General features: G+C 41.7%; 1 protein-coding gene and 1 long non-coding RNA gene across 6 annotated transcripts in view; one reads left to right on the top strand and one right to left on the bottom strand.

The window, feature by feature from the left end:
* Nucleotides 1-424: 424 nt before the first annotated feature.
* LOC111580288 (histone deacetylase 4-like) overlaps nucleotides 425-21,291 on the bottom strand; it is a 77,795-nt gene continuing 56,928 nt past the window's right edge. For 4 of the 5 annotated variants that reach the window (XM_055008468.1, XM_055008466.1, XM_055008467.1 and 1 more), the window contains 16 exons: nucleotides 19,204-19,427; nucleotides 14,581-14,784; nucleotides 13,990-14,188; nucleotides 10,511-10,644; nucleotides 10,324-10,426; nucleotides 10,192-10,238; nucleotides 9,993-10,100; nucleotides 8,802-8,857; nucleotides 8,439-8,526; nucleotides 8,211-8,330; nucleotides 7,023-7,120; nucleotides 6,045-6,163; nucleotides 5,763-5,896; nucleotides 3,964-4,048; nucleotides 3,540-3,684; nucleotides 425-3,432 (listed from right to left, as the gene is read on the bottom strand). In XM_055008468.1, the coding sequence (XP_054864443.1) occupies nucleotides 3,393-3,432; nucleotides 3,540-3,684; nucleotides 3,964-4,048; nucleotides 5,763-5,896; nucleotides 6,045-6,163; nucleotides 7,023-7,120; nucleotides 8,211-8,330; nucleotides 8,439-8,526; nucleotides 8,802-8,857; nucleotides 9,993-10,100; nucleotides 10,192-10,238; nucleotides 10,324-10,426; nucleotides 10,511-10,644; nucleotides 13,990-14,188; nucleotides 14,581-14,784; nucleotides 19,204-19,427 (1,904 nt within the window). In that variant the 3' untranslated portion in view covers nucleotides 425-3,392. The remainder of the gene's footprint in view (nucleotides 3,433-3,539; nucleotides 3,685-3,963; nucleotides 4,049-5,762; nucleotides 5,897-6,044; nucleotides 6,164-7,022; nucleotides 7,121-8,210; nucleotides 8,331-8,438; nucleotides 8,527-8,801; nucleotides 8,858-9,992; nucleotides 10,101-10,191; nucleotides 10,239-10,323; nucleotides 10,427-10,510; nucleotides 10,645-13,989; nucleotides 14,189-14,580; nucleotides 14,785-19,203; nucleotides 19,428-21,291) is intronic. The other variant, XM_023287971.3, reaches the window with a different exon arrangement.
* LOC129348313 (uncharacterized) lies at nucleotides 3,388-7,512 on the top strand. The gene is made up of 2 exons (XR_008600834.1): nucleotides 3,388-3,651; nucleotides 3,989-7,512. It is a non-coding gene; the product is annotated as an uncharacterized LOC129348313 (long non-coding RNA).

Consider the following 21,291-nt stretch of genomic DNA (forward strand, 5'->3'; position numbering starts at 1 on the left):
AGATTTTCCACTCAGAGGGAAGTCATCTGAGACTCCATGCCTCCAGTTGTGCCTTCTTCATTTCAGCTGAGACGCACTTTCTGTCATGTGCTGGGCAGCCGGTAACAATCAGCAGAAGAGAGAAGAAATCTGTGACTAATTCCTCCAAAACCAGCATTGTTGATGATTTAGACTGAAGGGGACTTTGAGTGATCATTCCGGTGAGGTGATAAAAGCAGACAAGTTTGTGAGTAAAAGCAAATAAAGTGCAAATCTTGAATTGATCCCAGTTGTGACCTTTAAACCAAAAAAAACAAAAACCAGCAGACGCTTGTATTTTTCAGAAATATATTTTATTGATGATGTCAGAGATGAAATGTCAAAAGCATAGGTCCCAAAGAAAGATAACATTTTTCATCAATAGAGACAAACAACAAACAAAAAATAACTTTTTTGTTTTTTAATCCATTTACATGTAAACCAAGAGTTGCTCTTGAGCCACAGTGGTTATATATAGAACTGGCCGAGGTGGGTGTGACAATCAAACGACGATGCCCTTTTTCCAAACCGTCATTTCTCTACCGCAGCAGTGCCCGTCTGGAAATCTTTGAAAGAGGAACATTCTTTGGGAAGAGTCTTTTTGTTAAGGTGTGAATGTAGCGGAGGTTTGGCAGAGCAGGTTTCTCTTAAACTCAGTCCGTTAAGTGCTGAATCGTGTTAAAATTCAAATATTCAAAAGGAGCGATATCAAATGTTTCCCAGTGGAGTCATTTGGACAAAGTCTTTTGAATTGTTTTGCCCACCAGAGAGGAAGAAAACCGTCCCGCCTGGTGCCGCGGGAGGTTTCGCTTTTAAGTCCTCCAGTGTTCTTCTTCTATTGTGCAAATACATTTTTTGTTACATAGACAAGCAGGCATGCTGACTCACAAACCATGCAAAGAGTTAAAGTTGGCGCGAGCAGACGACTAACAAAAGAAAGAGTAGTATTAAAGTTTCTCTACAAAAAAAATACTCAAATTCACCTTTTTAAAAAAATCTAAGCCAAATTAAACAAGTAACAAGTGGAATGTTTGTTAGGCGTGGAAATAAAAACCAAATAAAAAAACATCAACTCAAGTTTACAAAATGATATCAAACAAAAGTGACAGAAGTTGAGGGCTAATCTGAATGATCTACTCGTAGCAGCGGGAAAAGAGAAGATCGGAGCTCCGAGGTTAAATAGTGCAACACATGCTCAGAAAGAAGAGATTTTTAAATTATTAGCTGATGTTTTCCATCCTGAATTCCACTTTCCTGACGTCGGCGTCGCTTCCTTTTCTTTTCCCGCTGCGGAAAAAACTCAGCTAGCTACATAAAACGGCCTCTAAACCCCTTTATGGATGCGTGATGCTGTCACAGTCGAAAGGTAAGTGCATATCACCCATGCACAAGAGGAAAATGTATTGATTAGGCAACAAAGTGATCGAATGTTTCACTCTGAAAGGTGTTAAAAAGTCAATTGCAGTGCCATGTAATGACAACGTTTCACTTGAGGGCAACAGTGCAGTCGATGACGAGTTAAATATGCTGCTTTTTTTAAGTTCATGGAGTAATATCATACACCAGACTGTTTTTTTTGCTCACAATATCATAGCTGTCATTAGTTAGAGTACATTTATAAATTTTCCATATACAAATCTCCTATAAACAGTACATGTTATAAATACATAATCGATGAAAATGCAGAAAGGCTTAGGGAGCCGTAGAAAGAAAGAAAGAAAGTGTTGCTCCTTGTTTTTGATAAATACAAGAAAGAAAGAAATGACCATAGTACTAAGTGTGTGAATGGCAGCCCTATAACTATCCAGAAAACGGATAAAAACACAGAACAAAATCTATGGATGAAAAAAGTTAGAAAAATAATCTGATACGATAAAAAACAAAAAGTGGACACTCTTACCAAAACACGCTTTTTGATATCGTAAATTGACAACTGGGTGTGGAAATCATACATGTAGATACAAACGGACAATACTCGATTACTGCCTCTCAAAATATACTCAATTCAATATACATGACGAATGCGTAGCTCACACTAGTAACTAAGGTAGTTGCCAACCGGCGAAGCGCGTAAAGAAATGATCTCACCTGACCTGCGAAGGATTAAATCAGTAAACATTGAACTGGGTATTGGGAGCTTCGTCGTGAAGGGCCAATACGAGAAATGTCTGCCAGCTAAGTGGAGTGAAACTGTAAATGCAAACTCATGCTTTGGCTTTTCTTGCTTGGCTTTCTCTTTTGGATAACATTCAAGAATCTTGCAAAAAACATCTGGTCTCTCTGCTCATGCTTCATGTGTTTTACAAAGCGATGACTTCGGTTAAAGGGAAGCTACATAAAAGGCTAATCCTTTATTTGACACGTTTTCAATCTAATTCCTTGTTTGAAAGTCTCCACATTTGCACCCTTTTCTCTACTGAAGCTGGCAACTACCTTTACAAATCCTTTTTTTTTTGTTTTTTACAGAAAAATAGATCCATCCAAAAAGTAAAGTAACTCTTCAAGAGAGGCCGTGAGAGACAGAAATGTTGTCGTCGTCACGTTTCCAAGTAAACATGCTGAAAGATTGTTTGCTTTATTTTCATCGTTCTCGACTCCTCCGTCTCCCTCCCTCCCTCCCTCCCTCGCACTTTGGAGGGGAAAAATCTTGAAACTTAAGGCAATCTTTTCCTGAACAATCCTGAAATCCAGCGGACCCTCACCAAGGCACTCCTCTACACTCGTCAACCTTCAGACGACAGGCTGGTCCAGCGAGGTGACAGTCTCACCGTCAAATCTTTGTCAAAGGCCTACTCAAGCTTCGACCGACCAAAGTCCACAGTGAACGCATCTTGTAAAATAGTATCGCGATGCCCCCCGCTCTGGCGGGAAAAAGAGTTAAGAAAAGAGAAAAGTAAGCCGCCGAGCTGCTGAGGAGCAGCCGGAGACGTCTGCTGTCCCTGGTGTCCGTTCGCTTTGAGGGCAGCTGCGTAAAGCACCGTTTGTTCCTGCACATAATCCCACCTTCCTGTGACGAGACGCTCCAAACACCCGCTGCACCGTGCTAGCCGCCGGGGGCTAACATGGGGGGCGGGGAAGACCGACAGAAAAAATGAGTGTCTCTGAGCGTATGCTGCCAAGCGACGCCGTTATGTTCAGTTTGTTTTTTTTTTCCCCCCAATTCAGTCCTCTGTCTCCTGATTGGCTCCCTGCTCCGAGGCTGAGCCCACCCTCCTCTCCCTCGATTTTGGCCGAGGGGCCGCCAATCAAGGTGACGGCCGTGGTGGGTGGGTGGGGGATAAATGAAGGGATCAGTCGAGGCTCTTTGCTGCTCAAAGAGGCGTTTCTCCAGAGAGGTCCACGGTAACTCTGAGACTCCCTCACGTCTCCGTCCGTTACAGCGGCTCCTCCTCCTCCATCGGCTCCTCCTCGGGCCTGACAGGAAATAAAACATCACCGCTTAACGTTTATTCGTCACACATGTTGCACCGCAGATAATCTTCTGAACATCAAAACCTGTAGACCAGTTTGAAAGGTTTTACCTCTGATCCATGGTGTTGGTGTTGGCCACGGACAGCGAGGCCATGGCGCTGACGGCCTCGGCCTCCTCCGAGTCTCCTCGTTTGGCCTCGAGCAGAGAGAGTCCGAGCCGAGGTGAGTAGCGATGCACCGAGCGCCAGTATTTACCTGAAAAACAGAGGAGCTGAGTCACCCAGACGGGGGGTGTGCTAACTTTAAGCTAGAGCAGTGTGTGGGTTAAATGATTTACGATAAACTAATGGGACTGTTTTCTTTCAGTGGTTGAGTTTTCAGCACATTTTTTAGCGCAAAATGTTGTGAATCCGGCTTAAAAATCTGCCTTAATATTTGGAAGAACTTGTTTCTGAGCTTAAAGATAGAGAATTAGGTCTGAAATACAACTAAACCAGAGGCCTTCGGTGTATATCAGAGTTGGTGTGAACTCACTGTGAGTCTCTATGACTTTCTCCAGAGAGCGAACAGCGTTGGGGTTGGGCCTCTGCTCCAGGACGGCCTTCGGCAGCGGGTCCAGCTGCATGGGGCACAAAAACAGCGAAAATGTCAACACGAGCTGCATTTGAAATATTTTCCACCAGAGGTCAGGCTCAGTGGAACTCAGAGCTTCATCTCGCACCTTGTTTGGTTTCTCAGGCCCTGAATGGAAGATGCTGTGACTTTTGTCTTTTATTCCCACAAAGTGAGCAGTAAACAAAACTAATGGGTAAACATAAAAGCACAACTGAGTAGTTCCTTATTCCTCCACACAAATGCACACTTAAATCAGCATATTTTCCAAAACTACACTTTTTATACCTCTTACATATCCTGAGGGTACAACATTACTATATTACTCTGTATTCAAGATGTGCTTAAATATTTAGCTACTGATGCGTTCTTGGTACTTTTGCCACCAAATAATTACATTTAATACATTTACTATAGTACAACAGGAGTTTTGGACCAGTTTTTATAATACAACATTTTCCAGTCTTGTAGTGTAACTGAGATGAGAGAAGAGAACAAAACCCTTCAGTGTTAAGTCACTACGATGCATGTTGGACATATCCAGGCCCAACAAAAACTAAACCTCAGTATGGTGGTTTTCAATGTTCTTTGCACAGTAAGTTAAACTTATTTTTTTAACCATATTGTACTGAAGTACATTTAATCTGACACTGTCTCATAATGCAGGATATCGCTTTCATTTTTGGTCAAAGTGCAACTAACATTACTGATTAAATATTCACTGTAATAAATACCAATAGATAACTAATGCTCTAATCAGTGTTCTATCAGCTGCAGTACCAGGATGTAAACGGACCAAACATATTTATGTGATTTCTGCATTATCCATGAAATACACTTCAGGTTTCAATGGCAACGCGATGCATACAGTGTGTGACACTGTAACCGCTTCATTCAGCGGTTTTAGAAATGTACAGATCAACGTGTTCACAGACGAAATATCAGCTGAGAATCTGAATCACTCATAAAGAATCATCAGGAAATGTTTTGGTAAAAGGGAGACGCTTCTTACGACCGATTTAAATCTGAACTCCTAACAGAACCTGCTCCTGACCAAAATAGCTCCACATCAGCTACCATGGCGATCTACCTCCACAGCATCAGTTACCATGGAGATCGAGCTCCACAGCATCAGTTACCATGGAGATCTAGCTCCACGGCATCAGTTACCATGGAGACCTAGCTCCACGGCATCAGTTACCATGGAGACCTAGCTCCACGGCATCAGTTACCATGGAGACCTAGCTCCACGGCATCAGTTACCATGGAGATCTAGCTCCACAGCATCAGTTACCATGGAGATCTAGCTCCACAGCATCAGTTATCATGGAGACCTAGCTCCACAGCATCAGTTACCATGGAGATCTAGCTCCACAGCATCAGTTACCATGGAGATCTAGCTCCACAGCATCAGCTACCATGGAGATCTAGCTCCACAGCATCAGTTACCATGGAGATCTAGCTCTGACAAATTCCACCACTGCCTCTGTATATTACGATATATACATGAAGACAAGCAGTAAAATCAGGACAGCTTTGTTCTATGTAGTTCAATTGCTGCAACAGTAGATAAACATGAGATTAAAATAAATACTGAGTAACAGAGGCAGGAATGAAGGGTTTGTGTGCTTCAACGTCCAGCTTTACAACCAGAGCAGCATGCCCTCCTTCGTCTTTTAATAAGATTCAGATCTCGTCTGTGGGTAAAGCGACCTCCTTACCTCCTGGCCCAGCAGGGCGGCCACACAGGCCTCCGAGGCGTCGCAGATGGCGGTGAGGTCGTGACCCCCCTCCAGAGCCAGGACCACCCGGCCTCCAGCAAGGGTCATCAGCTGCCTGGTCAGATACCCGAAACCTGAGGAGACGTTACAGGACGGAGGTGAATGAATGTAAATGAATCCGCAGAACGCCACAGAGGTTCACTCTAATTTACATTTTAGCAGATGTGTTTCAGTGTCTGCTCTAAGAGTGAGAGATAAAAAAAACACGCCTCAGATACTCACATTTGGATGTCAGGGTGTAGCCGCCCAGCGGAGGAGGATGTCCCTCTACAGCATCGAAGCCTGAGGAGACCAGCACGATGTCTGGGGCAAACTCATTGGCGATGGGCATCACCACCGTCCTGCAGGAGGCGAGAAGGAGAGTGGAGGTTGTACAGCCAGAATACCAATGAAGACTAAACTCAACACAGAACAAAGATGCTAACTATTGATTTTACGCAAGTGGCACCTTTGGAGCAAAATTCCTCGATGCGACTCCTGTATTGTGGCTAATAACAGTAATTATAATAATACGTCTTCTCAGTTATCGTTACTGTTTTTCAGGATCATGAATAGAATATATTTGAGTTTTAAAAGGTTATTTTATTGACCTAAAGCCTAATCAATGAAGAAAAATGACAGTAATGATTAGCTGCAGCCAAACAAACAACAAAACTGTGATCTACTTGGATTTCAGTATAAAAGTATTATATAAGTAACTATAACGGAGCAGAGCTGTAGACAAATGGGAATGACTGTGGGTCAAACTTACGTTTTTAATGGCAGCTAATATAACATCCATTTTCATTTTGGCTCCTGATGGTGATTTAGCTTCAGTCTTTTGAGGAAAATGTCTGTTTATATTAGTCAAAATTTTTGATTTATGTTAGTTTTCGTCTGCAACATTTCAGTTTTGCAATTTTTAAAGATTTTCGTTGTGAAAAATAAGTTGCCACCAAAGATTTTTCATTTTAGTTTTCATGACAAAATTAACAATGATCCAAAACATTCCATACTTTATTTGAAGAATATCAGTTTGCGCTTTTAAACAAAAGATTTTAAGCTCCAACTGAACAAACCGAACAAACTAAGAAGGTTCTTCTGTTCCTGTGTGGACTGAAGGAAGAGCATAAACAGCTGAACTGGACACTTCATGTCTAATAGCAGTGTTTGTTTTGTAGGTTGGTTGATAATGACGTGGAATCAAATCAGATCTGGTACCTGAAGGCAGCCAGGTACTCTACGTCTCCCATGGGTGGGTCGAGGCCTCCAGTGAAGGCAACGTTGACGTTGAAGCCGACTCCAGCACCACTGCCAACCTGCAGGGACAAGCTTGGAACTCACTTTTGTATTTACAGCACAAACACAAACAACAAAAAACAATTCAAGTCTGCTGGCTTTTAGCAGCAATTGTAACTGTCATTGTGCACAAAAGTATTTTTTGAGTTCTCTCCACTTCCAGGCATGCCAGTGCTGTCTCTATTAAGATGCTGCTGTGAATAACGGGCCCACAGTGAGTAAAAATGTGACAGCAGCAAAAAACTGCTACTGGTTAAATAAAAATATTTGTATCTAAAACATACAGACCACACAAGGATTGATGTGCTTTACTTGGGTTTGTACTGCAAAAAGGAAATATTTAAATTGTTCTGTCCTTGTGTGCAGAAATTTAACCAGCATCATCTATTAAAAAAAGTTATTATTTGCTGTGCTTTTTAAGACATCAGCGCCTCTCTATTCCCAATAACAAACTTCAAATCATATCTAAACATAAATCTTTTGGTGGGTTTTGATGTATAAATTTTGCATATTTTGAGTCTTTTGTCTTTTCATAAGCATCACTAACTATACAGAGCAATTTCTGGCATTTCAACCTTTATCAGTGTTGTTGTGTTCATCCATTTATCTTATAATTATTTGTACCACTTTCAAATATGCCCAGAAAGTGCTTGGACTTAAGCTAGACAACATATGAAATGCAGTTCCTAATAGAAAAATAGAAAAGCAATAAGATATACTGTAAATATGAAAATAAATAATAATAATAGAAAAGGGTAACTTAAAATAAGGGTAGAATAGAAAAACTGATAAGTAATATCACACATGATAATTAGACTGAAACTAAATAATGCTGAAATTGATAGAACATTGATATTTATTATTATTATTGTGGATCTTGCATGTTAAAATGTTAACTTTACTACAGTGTATTAAATGTACAAGTAAAAAGCACTAGATTACTAGAAAGTGCTTCTGAAGATGTCACACTCACTGTTAACTCGATAGCAGACAAAATCCATCCTCCTTATCTTTTACATGAATTAAATCCTGTGCCAAAACTTTCCCACAATGCACCTGGAGTGTCTCATTCAGGTGTGATGACCATGGACATGTCAGAGAGACACTCACCTCGTCAGGCGCTCCGCTTCCAGGGAAGAAGTTGCCGTCGTCGTAGCGATGAATAGACAGGTAAAGGACATTGGGGTCATCGTAGAAGGCCTGCTGGGTGCCGTTGCCGTGGTGAACGTCCTGAAGGGAGACAGGACACGGGATATAATCTCAGGCCTTCCTTTACTGTGTGAGAACATAAAAACCTGTCTGGGTCCAGTTGAGTACAAACTGCTTCTCGGTACTGACCCAGTCCACGATGAGGATCTTGTTGAAGCTGAGTCTCTGCTGCAGCAGTTTGGCTGCGATGGCCACGGAGTTGAAGTAGCAGAAACCCCTAAAACAACAGCACAACACGGCTCCTGGTTGTTATGAAATTCAGCACTTTCCTGTTCCGTTTTCATGGAACATTTTAAACACTTTGTGACGAGGAGGTGAAGAGTAAATAAACCTTGAGACAGCTGGCAGAATAACGGCCCTCAGTACTTTATGTGTAAATAAGCTCAAAGGCTTATGTAATTTCTAGTCCAGAGGAGCCTGTTCCAACGCTGGTATTTGTATATGCATAGATAAAGTGTCTCCAACTGAGTGTGGTGATGGCTGTGGCCTTACATGGGAGTGCTTTCCTCAGCGTGGTGTCCAGGAGGACGGACCACAGCGAAACCATTCTGGAAAAACAGGTGGAAGAGTCTGTTAGCCACAGCAGCACTGATCACCACAAGGCAGCAACAACATCATCATTTAGCCAAACACACTCCTGTGGGGGATATGAAGTATAGAAACGTGATTGTAACACAGAGAATTAGTGTTTTCACAACAATCTAGCAGGTTGTAGCAGATTCTTACTGAGGATCCCACTCTTCAGTTTGACTTTTGATGTTTAGTTTAAATTAAAAGGCATCTTGGGAAAGACAAAAGCAGAATAATAAAACAATACAAATATCAATTTTTTTCAATGAAAAATGCATAAAGATTGGGATCTGTTAACCCGACCGACTCCAAAATCCGCTGGCAAGATTCAAAGTTATGTTATCTTTAAAGAAGTTCCAAAATTACAACATTTATTAGAGAAAGAAACTAGTAAACAGGAAGAATCGTTGGACTTTCAGCAGAAAATTAACCAAATTTAACTTTGAAATTGTGATATTTCTTGAAAACAACCTTATTCTACATTCCTCATTTTAAAATTTGCCAAAAATATATGAACCCACAAGGCAGAAGATGATGGAAATGTAGTTTACCTGTAAAAAACGACTGATTTCAAGCTTCCAAAAACATTAAAGTTACAATGTGTCTAAATTTGGGTATAAATTCATTCTAGAGGTGACAGTAATACTGACAGAATTTGTGGACATCTATTCCAGCTGAGCAGCTGTTTCCAGCAGCTGGATGTACTAGTGAACAAGTGACTCTATCATGTTGATCAGATATGAGGACAGATTATCCACTGTGGATGACTGCAGCTTGTTTGCTGTCTTCAGTACTTTTGATCCTAAACTTTACTATTCTAGTTTATGTAAGTGTCTTTTGCTGTTTAATTTATGATTCAAGGAACATAATGTTTACTTTATCTGTTCTTCAAATTCCTGATGCAACTGAGCTGATTCTGAGGCAAACATTAAGTGCAAGAGGTTATAAACTGTTAAAAACATCCACTTTTTGCGTTTCATTCATTTCAGTGATGAACCGAATTCTGATTGGCTGACTATCATTCAAGGAAGATGTTTAAAATTTCCATCCCTCCTCAAGAAACATGCTTTTTTCAGACGAAACGGGAGAAAGAGAAAAAGTGATTGTTGTCACCTTCAGCTCGCCGGTAGCAACTTTAAAAACGAGCTCTACAACCGAGCCGACGGCGAGGCGAGCTGCACTGGACGAGTGAACCTCGTTCCAAATGGTGTCACTGTCCACCTTAAAAACAGACAAACACACAGCAAAGCTCGTGTTACTGAGCTGATTCCACAAAATGCAGGTTTACAATCAAACAGTGAGCGCTACTCACCCCGACTCCTCCACACGGTAGCCGGACAAACATGGGAGTGATTGAACCTGGATGAGGAGATAAAACCAGTCAATTAGAGGCTGTTAGCAGCTGAGACGAACTAATGCTGCGGGTGAGTGTGTTTGAGCTTACAATCAAGTTTCTGTCGGAGTGGGTTGGTTCCATACAGCAGGACGTGGGCTTCAGAGTGAACCGTCTGCAGCTCCTCCAGAGTGGCCTTCCTCCCACGGATACACTGCAAACACACACATACGAACACAGCTCTCATATCTAGGCTCCTACGTTGTGTGACGGTCAGTGAGGTGATATTTCTACTTACCTCACACTGCGCTCTCAGTCCGGTCTCCTGCAACCGAGACCAGATGCTCTGAATGCGACCTGCGTGCTCTGGGTGGCTGTTGGTGTTTCCACACATGCACTGGTGCTTCTGCATTAGAGAGTCATACACCAGGCCTGCAGAAACACACAAAAACACATTATTAAAATGCTTGTGTAGTATTTACTAGTGCCTGACCGATATGGATTTTTTGAGGCTGATGCCGATTCCGATATTTGGCAGAAAAAAATACCGATAACTGGTTAATTTAAAAAATATATAATCAATAAAGTAACATCTTTTTTGGTCCCTTAACGCTTATAACAACAAAGATATGAATTACATCAGAACAATTTTCAAGTACAAAAACATGCAACAAAGCATTAAACCTCTGGGAAATTATACAACCTTAAAAAAGTCAATCTATAAATGAGTTATGAAATACATCTTGTCTTGTACTTCTAGTTGCTACAAATTAGAGGTAGGTTATATATATATGCTGTATATAAGCAACATAATGACTGAAGTTACTGGCAAAATATTATGCAGCCCTCTGATGCCCTTTAACATTAAATCACATCTTTTCTACTCCATTATTTTCTTTGCCATAAAGTCAGGACTCATATGAACCAAAATAAAAACCAAAGATGCCTTTCTCAGATGTCAAAATGTGTCATCTTTGACAGAGTTGCATTTTAAATATATAATGGTCACAAATAGTCTGATACTAATGGTACTCCACAACAACACACACAGAGAGTTGCAGTTCCAGCTTGTGTCACGTTCTAGTATTTTTTGACAAAGTAAAACTAAGAGTGACATCATGATGGTTGCAGAAGACAGACAGTAATATTCATCATTTGAACTTTTCGGGCCTCCTTAAATTCTCAACACGCAGCTGATGGAGTGATGAACAGTTGTTCTGTACTCTCAAATATTTTGTACACTTACATTATTTCTGCAGGTACTTACTGGCTTTTAAGCTGGTAGCTAACGCTATGCTAGGTTGGCATAACTACAGTGATGTTATTTCTAACACAAACCGACAGGGAGTAATTTAAGCTAGGTTAGCACAACTTTAGCAATGCAACGTAAATGAAGAGCATGACTGATGCAACAAAGCACGTCACTCATCATAACACATGGCAAAGAGAGTTAAACTGAAATGGGAGACATGTTGAGTCATTGTTAATTTCACAACGTCGTTATAAACTTACCTGTCGGCTCAGCCCACTCCTGTAATGTTGCCTGACTGTATATACTCCTGTACATTATGGATTGAATGGAGTCAGCGCTCCATGTATTGGACAAACAGTGCAAGGACATCATTCTGCGCGACTCTGACACTTAATAGCATTTACTGTTTTATGACATATTAAGAATATATGACGATTATTTTGAAAAGGGCGAGAATCGACCGATTTAATCTGCCGGCCAATAAATGGTCGGGCCCTAGTATTTACTGACAGATCCAGGATGAATAAAGTGTCCATTCTGAACTTGCACCACTTCTGATCAGACATGTTCGTTGTGTTTCAGAGTAAAACCTATTCCCACAAAGAACAAGGTGGCAAAATTAAGCTTTTATTGTGAAAGTCTACCTGGTTTTTGCAGGTTTTACCTCAACTCTCCTCAAGTGGCAAAAACTTCATTCAAAATGTAAAGCCTCCGAGGCCGATATCCACATTCTGCCGCCACTTCTTCCCTGAATGTTCTATGTAGTTTGGAACTGATAAGTAGGCCAAACTAAAAATACCCTCAGCGATGGTGCATGCATGCAAAAAACTGTCACAATCTTCAGCATCCTCACAGCTAACAAAGATGAGACCATAAAATATGGCTAGCAGGAGCTTCTTTCTTCAAGAATGATTTCTCCACAGCTTCCTTTGGTATTCGTTTTTCATCATTCAGAGTCAGATGTCTGACAGGAACAAAGAGTGGGAGAGAAAAGGTTCTGGCAACATTCACATATCCAGCTCCATTCTATCTGCTACCAGATGGATGGTGGAACTGATGCACCATTTTCTGGCCAATTCACCTGCTTTTTGGATGGATTTTTCTTTTTTTCCATTCCCCAGTGCATTATGATGGGAGTGAAAGCCTAAAAACATCTCAAATAAACGCCTGAGGCACACCAGAGGGAGTCTGTTATCACGGCAATAAATACTCCTGGCAACTTGACAGCAGTTTAACCCTCCGAACCCCAAAACTCGCCGGCAGGTTTGAAAGACATGTTATGTTTAAAAAAATTACACCATTTATCAGAGCCAGAAACTGTAAAAACAGAAATAATCTTCACATTTTTTTAACTTTTTGACAGTCTTTGAACTACTCATGGGTGGCGTGTGGTTCCATCAGGAAAATTACAATTACGGGTGTTTATATAAATTAATTATTGAGGTTTCTATTTCTGTGTTCCTATCAGCCAGATCCAGAAGGCTGCAAACTGTACTACAAAAAGTAAAGAAAACCAATTTATAAAGTCAACCTCCATCAAGACTGAAGAATAAATAATATTTGGCCTTTTACTTTAATTCCATGAACCCCAAAAGCCACTGGCAGGTCCGAAATTCACCAAAATTTTACCGTTTAACAGATCAAGAAACTGCAAAAACAGACAGTTCTTGAACTAACCATATGCAAAGTGCTGTTTGGTAATTAAACTTTGACAAATCTAAGCTTAAAATTGTGACATTTCATCAAAATCAATTTATTCTGCATGTCTCATTAAAAATTTTCTACAAAAATAAACTGTTTAAAGTAACCAGATTATGTAAAAAGAGAGAAAAATGTGTGATTCAGAGGCTTTTCGGCTAAACTGCAGGCTGTGTTTACACAGAGCAAAGGGACACAAGCATAAAAACAAAAGAAAAAATGTAATTATGTAGCGCCCCCAGTATCAGTAACATCTGTGGAGACTTTGGAAAATGCTAGACATGTTAATTCCAGGTTTTGCAAATTTTCTAGGATAAATAATGATTTACGGCACGTTAACTGTACCGTAAAGCACCAAAGATTTCTAGTCATGGTTGTGCTGTTTCCATAGAGACGCAGGGCTTTATACTGCAGTAAAAAATGAGTCCACAGTGAGGAAAAATGTGACGTGGAAATGCTGTGAAGCTTAAAGTTCAAAAGGTCAAATTGCTACTTAAAACCCTTTTGTGACAGACTTGCTTTTACATTATTGAGCTTTTTTTAATTGCTATTTATGCTTTTACTGGAAACTATTATTTGTGTTTATTAATTAATGTAAATTAATGTTGCATTTTTGCATCTTTCATATTCTTGTTTCAGTTTTGTCGTAATGTCATCCAAACTGTGCGACATTCTGTTTGGCCTCGCTGTTGTTATTTCTGTCTTCTGCAGTTAGAAATGAGCAAACAGTGCATAAAATGAGGGCATAAAAACTGTAAAACTATGAGGGGAATGAAAAGGCAGCTACAGGTGAGGTGACAGGAGGAAACCTGGATGGCGACGCTGACCTGTGGTGAATCGAGGCTTGACGGGAGGATCAGGCGCTGGGACGCTGATGGGGAAGGACGAGGCCGAGGCCGGAGACGACTGGGCCCTGGAGAGGGGGCGGTGTCCTGGGAAGGAGATCGACAAGCCGGCGGCCTCCATTGACGCCTGGTAGTTTCTCAGCTGGTGAATCCGCTGCTGCTCCAACAACAGGGCCTGCTGCTTACGATAAAGAAAAATACAAGTAAAAAGGACGAATTGCTGTGAGTTGTTTTGTGAGAAATGCAAATGCTTTATATGAGACTCAAGACAGATTTTATGCTGCAAGTACAACTTATGGCCAAAAGATGGCAGCCAAAACAAATGCTTTAACTTTGATTTTCCCTTTCAGTTTAATCATGCCAGTGCAATGTTTTCATGATCTAAATGGCATTTCTATCTGTATTTTTTTTGAGTTTTCACTTCTCTCAGTCTTCCCCAGAAACACCTACAGCATTTTAGTGCCAAGTCAAGCAGGAATCAACTCTGTGAAACCTCATATTGATTCTCCCTGCCTGTGCTGTTGTAAACTAGGGCAGATGTCTCACTTTTCACAGCTGTTTTGGACTCTTTACCTGTCTGAAGAGCAGCTCCTGCTCGGCCTGCCTCTCCCGGTGCTGCTGCAGCTCCTCCTGCAGCTCCTGAGGGTCGGGCGGCTCCTGCTTGATGGTGACCCCCGGCGGCAGGGTGTCCTGGTGCTCCCTCAGCTCCTCCTCCGTCTCCTCGGGGTGGCTCTGGTGCTGGCGGCCCACGGGCGACTCGCTGGGCTTGGCCATCATCTGCGGGTCACAGGGCAGTAGGGCAGTGAGGGAGGAGGGTGACGATGCTACAACGCGAAATTTATTTCACAATTGAACAGCAGGATGTGACAAATCCCATCCAACGTGTGAGGCTGCCTTCAGATAAATGCTTTCTTCTGAATCAAAGTCCTGGCAAATCACTCCTTTCTCTGGAGCATTCTTCTTTTAACAAGCTTAATTTGGATTACTGAGTCAGATTGGTGTCTTTCTCATTTCAAACCTCTCCGTTCTAATTGAATGTGAGTGGCCGCTCTGCCGACTGTACTCCAGGGCAAAACGTGTCTCGTTGAACAGAGACATTCCACACTCCCCGTTGTGCTGCTTTTCATCGACTCATTCTGGAGCCCGCTGTTAGCCGAGCGGTGATTCAGTCGTCTGTTCATTCACTTTCGCTGACATGAGCCATTGAAAGGGCTACGGAGCGCTCGCCTCCACATTGTGTGTTTATGATGTGCAGAGAAGGACGAGTGGCTGCTGGGAGTCTCCAGAGTGGGCTGGTGTACAGGTGTGTGCGTTGGAGGGGGCGTATGAGTTCCCAGAGCAGCGAGCCTCTGGTCCTCTGGCCCCCATCCAGGGGACAGCATTGACGTCAGAGCATTCAGCAGCTCCCCTTCAGCCCCTCCTCCTCGCCACTGCTGCCCTTGTCTTCTTTGCGTCCAAACAGACGTCTCTTTACCCCATTTTTCACCTCCGGCCCCGACCCCGCTGCCCCCCCTCTGCTCTACTTTCCCAGAAACCTCCTTTTTATCTGGTTCAAACCGACGTCCGTCCTTTTATTACAGACCGCAAGTACAGCGACAATTTGACGATGAACCTGACAACTCTAAGCTTATAACCTTGCAAACATGAAGAACTACAGCTCAGCTTGTTCATTACTGCAAAATTATCATTGGGTCAGATTTCTAGAAGCATTTCTGCTCAACCGTCTCTGATTTACCAAACATTTTTATTGCATAAAATTTGAATATTTACAAAATATTTGCACATTTCTAAACATATTTTAGAAATCATTTGTGAAATTTTAGCTTAATATATCGAATACTTTCCGAGAAAAACTGTTTTTAAAAATTGCCCCCCCCCCCCCGACCCACTTTTAACAGGTTTGTTCACACATTGAAATCTGAGGCTGTTTGAACAAAAACATCTCAGGAACTATAAAAGATTAAAACCCAAAAGTTTTACAATTATTTCTCATCATGCAGCTGATTCAGAATCTGCAGCTTATTGTGATATCTGCTCAGTCATCACCAAAAGTAACTATTTTTTGCATTTTTGTGAGCAGGTATTTCATATTAGAAAATATTCTGTATGTTTTTTATTTTGCATTATTGTGACATGCAGCTACACATGGTTCAGAAAAATATCTCTAGTTGATTTCTGTATTATGTTTTTTTTTCTTTTTTTGTCAATACGAGCTCAGACAGGATTTTTCATGACAGTCTCAATTGTTGTTCACATTTCAAATCATCAACACAAAACATGATGAACAAACTGAAATTTCTCAAGAAAATTAAGTTCAATTTCAGCAATATTATGCCTCAGTTTATCATTTCCACATTACAACTTACAGATCAGAGCGTATCAACCAAGGCACAAAACATTCAGTCGCAGGTATCTGGAACTGAACAATCTAGTATTGTACTTTATGATCAAAACAAAAACAAGACAAAATATGACTAAAACAAGACACAAAATGACAAAAACGAGAAACAAAATGACAAGAAATGAGACAAACGGCATGAAACAAAACAAAAAAAACTCAAGAAAAAGCTACAGAGGAAAAAAAGGACATACAACAAAAATGAGACAAAAAAATGACAAAAAGAACACACAAAACAATGAATAAAGCAAAACACGAAGCAACAAAAATGAGACAAAAAGGAAACTCAAAAACCAGAAACAAAATGACAAAAACATGAGACAACAAAAGTCAGAACAAAAAAAAAAGACGACAAAAAACAACAAAGCAAGACCAAGTATCACAAAAATGAGACACAAAATGACAAACGAACAATGATAATGTAGTATTTTACTTTCTGATCAAAACAACTTGTCATGGTCTATAAATTATTTTAAATTTACAGTTTTACAAATGTACAATCTGCAGTTAATGTCTTCTCTGTAATTTTTACACTTTGAGGGCCAGATTGGACCCTCTGGAGGGTTGGTTTTGGTCCGCGGGCCGCATGTTTGACACCCCTGCTCTAGATGAACAAGCTGCTGGCTGTAGCTTCACATGAGAGAGGTGAATATTCTAAACTGTTTCTTTAAATCTGTGACAAAGAAAGGGCAGAGTCTTTCTACACTGGCAGTCTGAAACTAAAATGGATTAAATTTTGTTGGATTTACACTGACATGAATGTAGAAAAGCAGCAAATGTTCTCATAAAAGCGCTGAAACCGAAGAACATTTCTCATTCTTGCTTGATCAATGAAGGCACCAATTAACTGATACCATTACTCATATTAAGTGACACTGCACAAAAGCAGCTCTTCGTTTAAAGGGGCTGATTTTCATTTCTGTCCTGACAAAACCGCAGCGGCCATCCTTGGCGTGCCGGCGGCTGTTTCTCGAGGTGTTTGTGTGAAAAGCTGCCACTGGAGAGCTCTGAAGCATATGGAGGGAGGGAGACGAGCGGGGGAGGCGGAGGAGGAGGAGAGGAAATCCCTTGTTTCATCCACCCACCTCTCCTCCAGTGAGTGCTCTGCCTGAATAGGTAAAGCCATCCAGAGCGGCGGCTGCTCGCTTCCTCCCTGCCCATATAAGGTGCGGGCTTCCGCTCGGTCGCCATGGCAGCGCACAGTTACCTCGCAGCCCGTGGCAACTCGTGTCGGCCACAGTCACAGAGACGTAGACGCAAACATTCACACACTGCTGTACATGTTAACCCATACCTGCCTCCACCTACTCACAAACAAAAATACTACAGAGGCAGAAAGAGAAGGGCAGAATAAAGTCAATAACTTCACTCACATCCACAGCGAACACATTATTGGCTGAGCTGCTGCCTACACAAACTGCTACACTGAGCTGCTGGCCCTCTGCAGCTACAACCATAATTAATCATCAGTTTATTTGAATGTGATGCTGGATCCACGGCCTCTTTCTTCACCTGCCTTCATCAGCAACAACAGTAATGATGAAAACATGTACAGCTTGTTGAATAACAAAACAGCTTCACTGCTATTCAAGCACATTCACAGACGTAGTGAAATACTGCATCTGATCACAGTAAAAAGTTGTTTTAATCCTCCAAACTTTACTCCATTTATCAGAGCCAGAAATTGTGAAAACAGAAAGGATTGGCAGGTTTTCAACTTTCTGACAGTCCTTGGAATTCTACTCTTTGACCTACTGCAATGACATCCATCCATAATCTATACGCTGCTTAATCTTCATTAGGGTCGCGGGCGGCTGGAGTCTATCCCAGCTGACTTAAGGTGAAGGCAGGGGACACTCTGGACAGATCACCAGTCTATCACAGGGCTACATATAGAGACAAACAATCACACTCACATTCACACCTATGGACAATTTAGAATTACCAATTAACCTCAGCATCTTTTTGGACTGTGGAAGTACCTGGAGAAAACACACACATGCACAAGGAGAACACGTAAACTCCACACAGAAAGATCCCAGGCCCAGGCCGGGACATGGACCGGGGATCTTCTGGCTGTGAGGCGACAATGTTAACCACCAACCCACTGTGTAGCCCACTGCAATGACTATTTCACCAAAATCACTTAATTTGGGGCACCCGGGTAGCTCAACGGGTTGAATGGGTGACCTATAAACTGGGGCTATAGTCCCCATGCAGCGGCCTGGGTTTGATTCCCGCTCATGGCCCTTTGCTGCAGGTCATTCCCCCATTTCTCTCCCCACTTTCCTGTCTCCTTCTCTCTATGACTGTTAAATAAAGCTGCAAAAAATATTTAAAAAAAATAAAATCACTTAATTCGGCAAGTCTCATATTAATATGTGCTAAAAATGAATCGTTTTGCACAACTGGATTCTGTAAAAAACAAAAATTCTTTGCTTCTCGTCGCAACCGCGAAGCCATTAGCTACTTAGCTGCAAGGAACAGTCACATGCTAAAAGTTCAGGGACTTTTCAGCTGAACTGCAGGCTGTGTTTACACAGAGCAGAAGGGAGACAAGAACAGTAGTGAACAATCAACAACTTGTTTTTTATGAAAAATGGTATTTTGACTGAGTCACGCTCCATAGAAGACATTTCTGAGTGTTCGGTACTTCTAGTTACGGTTGTGCTGTTCCTATGGAGGTGTAGGACTTTATATTACAGTTGATAAATGAGTCCACAGTGGGTGAAAACGCAGCAGGAGCAAAGAAATAAACACCTTCTGGGTTCAGAGGGTTAAGCGTCTCCAGCCTTTACCTTGTTGAGGTGCAGCTGCTGCTGCTGGAACTGCTGCTTGTGCTTCTCCAGGAACTGCTGGTGCTGCTGCTGGACCACCAGCTGCTGCAGGGCCAGGGCCTGGGCATGAGCCTGGGCAGCGCTACCCTGGGGCAGTGGGGCTGACTGGGTCCTCCCCAGGGGTCGGTGCTGCCGCTGCAGCTTGGCCATTGATGCTGCTGTCGGCATCGATATGCCGCTTACACCTGGGACACACACAAGGAAGACTTTGTTACATAAGGAAAAACCCTGTAGCACAGAGCTGATAATAAGACTAGCTTTGATCAAAACTTTTAACACGTCTCCAGAGAGATAGAAAACATCTTGTAAGTTTAGCTTTAACTGCAGGACGAAACTAGACAGGAGTCAGTGAAGCCCAAAGATGGCAGCTGAACAGCAGCACTGTTTAGGAAAGCTAAGGAGAATTGTGTTTTGATGATGATGTGTCCTCCCCGTCTCTCTAAGCACCTGAAACTATTTAGACTAGAGTGTCATAATGATACATGGTTGTGTGACTGCAGGGTCTATTTTGGTAGCTGGCTCAGGGGAAATATGACTGCATTTCCAGAGCAGCCGCCATGTTTTTCCAAATTAAAAATGACAAGCAGAATCAGAAAAATCAAATCAGAAAAAGCTTCTCGTTGTCCTCGTCTGGCTTCAAATAACTTTTAAAGGTCGTTTCAAGACTTTCCAGACCACAACGAGCGGAACAAGAACACCTGAAGAAAATCCTGGACCCTGAGTATAAACTCTACTGATTAGAGTACAAGCAAAATCCCTCATATGTAAGATAAATATACATCAAGACACAGGTCCCTAATTGTTCGTTATTGGTGTTGGACCTAAGATTAGTTAGCAGATGCCTTTTGTGAGCCAAAGGAAAACAACCATCTGTGCTGCCATGCTGTGATTCTTCCATTGTGATGATACGAACCGAAAAAAGTAGTCCATTTGCAGCGAGAGAAGTAATAAAACCGACCCTGGATGAGGCCGCTAAATGATCTGAGAAGCTTGATTAGTGTGTAAATATCAGACAAAATGCCAAACACGCTGTTTTCAAATGGTTCCTAAAAAGAAAAACAAAACGCCTGCTTATGTGTAGCTACCACACAAACAGAGGAGCTGATGTGATAATTTTGAAGGCTAAAAAATGTGAAAAGTAATGCATCACATCTGGGGTTGCGACAATTCCTCTGCTCTTGATATGTGTGTGGGCGAGCACATGTCCACGTCTGTACGTTTTTCTGCGTCCACACACACACACACACACACACACACACACACACACACACACACACACACACACACACACACACACACACACACACACGCATGCGTCTGTACGTGCGTCATCGCTCATTCACTGCTAATGTCGCGATGAAAATAGCAGAGTGCCGGTCAATGAATGAGGCTGATGGGAAAAGGGCACACAATGCACCCATGTCACAGTCTCGTAGCATACGCTGACATATGAAAGGAGCTCATTAGTTTGAGCTAATGAATGGACGTCTGTCAGTGTGAGGGGGGGAGTATCACGAACACACATCTCTGTCAGTGTGGCGGTGATGCTTTTTTGTGCGCCGTTCAGAAGCGAAGAGTTTCCATCACATTGGCTGATTTCCCCTCATTACTAGCAATTCTATGAAAAACAGCAACTACTAATGCAGCAAATGTTTTTTCTGTGTACATGAAAAACTGCCACACGGAGGTGAAAAGAGCGCAGAAATCAACATCCGCAACAAGCTGATAACTCCTTTGATTGGTCAGTTTCAACAGCTACAGTCTCCAGTGTCAATAGAAATACTGGGAAGTACTCATGAGCATCAAAATTTGAGCTCTAAAAATTAGCTGATTATTCATTTAGTTATCAACTATTAAATGAATCAACTATTTTGATTAACAATTAATGAGTCTGAGAAATTCTCAAAGAAATTCTTTGACTCAAGCTTCTTTAAAGTGAGTATTTTCTGCTTCCGTTCCTCCTCTATGACAGTAAACTGAATATTTTTGGGTTGTGGACAAAACATTTATCAGTTTCTCAACACTGATCAACAATATTCACAAACACCA

This window comes from Amphiprion ocellaris, chromosome 24 (assembly GCF_022539595.1).
Source record: "Amphiprion ocellaris isolate individual 3 ecotype Okinawa chromosome 24, ASM2253959v1, whole genome shotgun sequence".
In the NCBI taxonomy this organism is placed as follows: Eukaryota; Metazoa; Chordata; class Actinopteri; family Pomacentridae; genus Amphiprion; species Amphiprion ocellaris.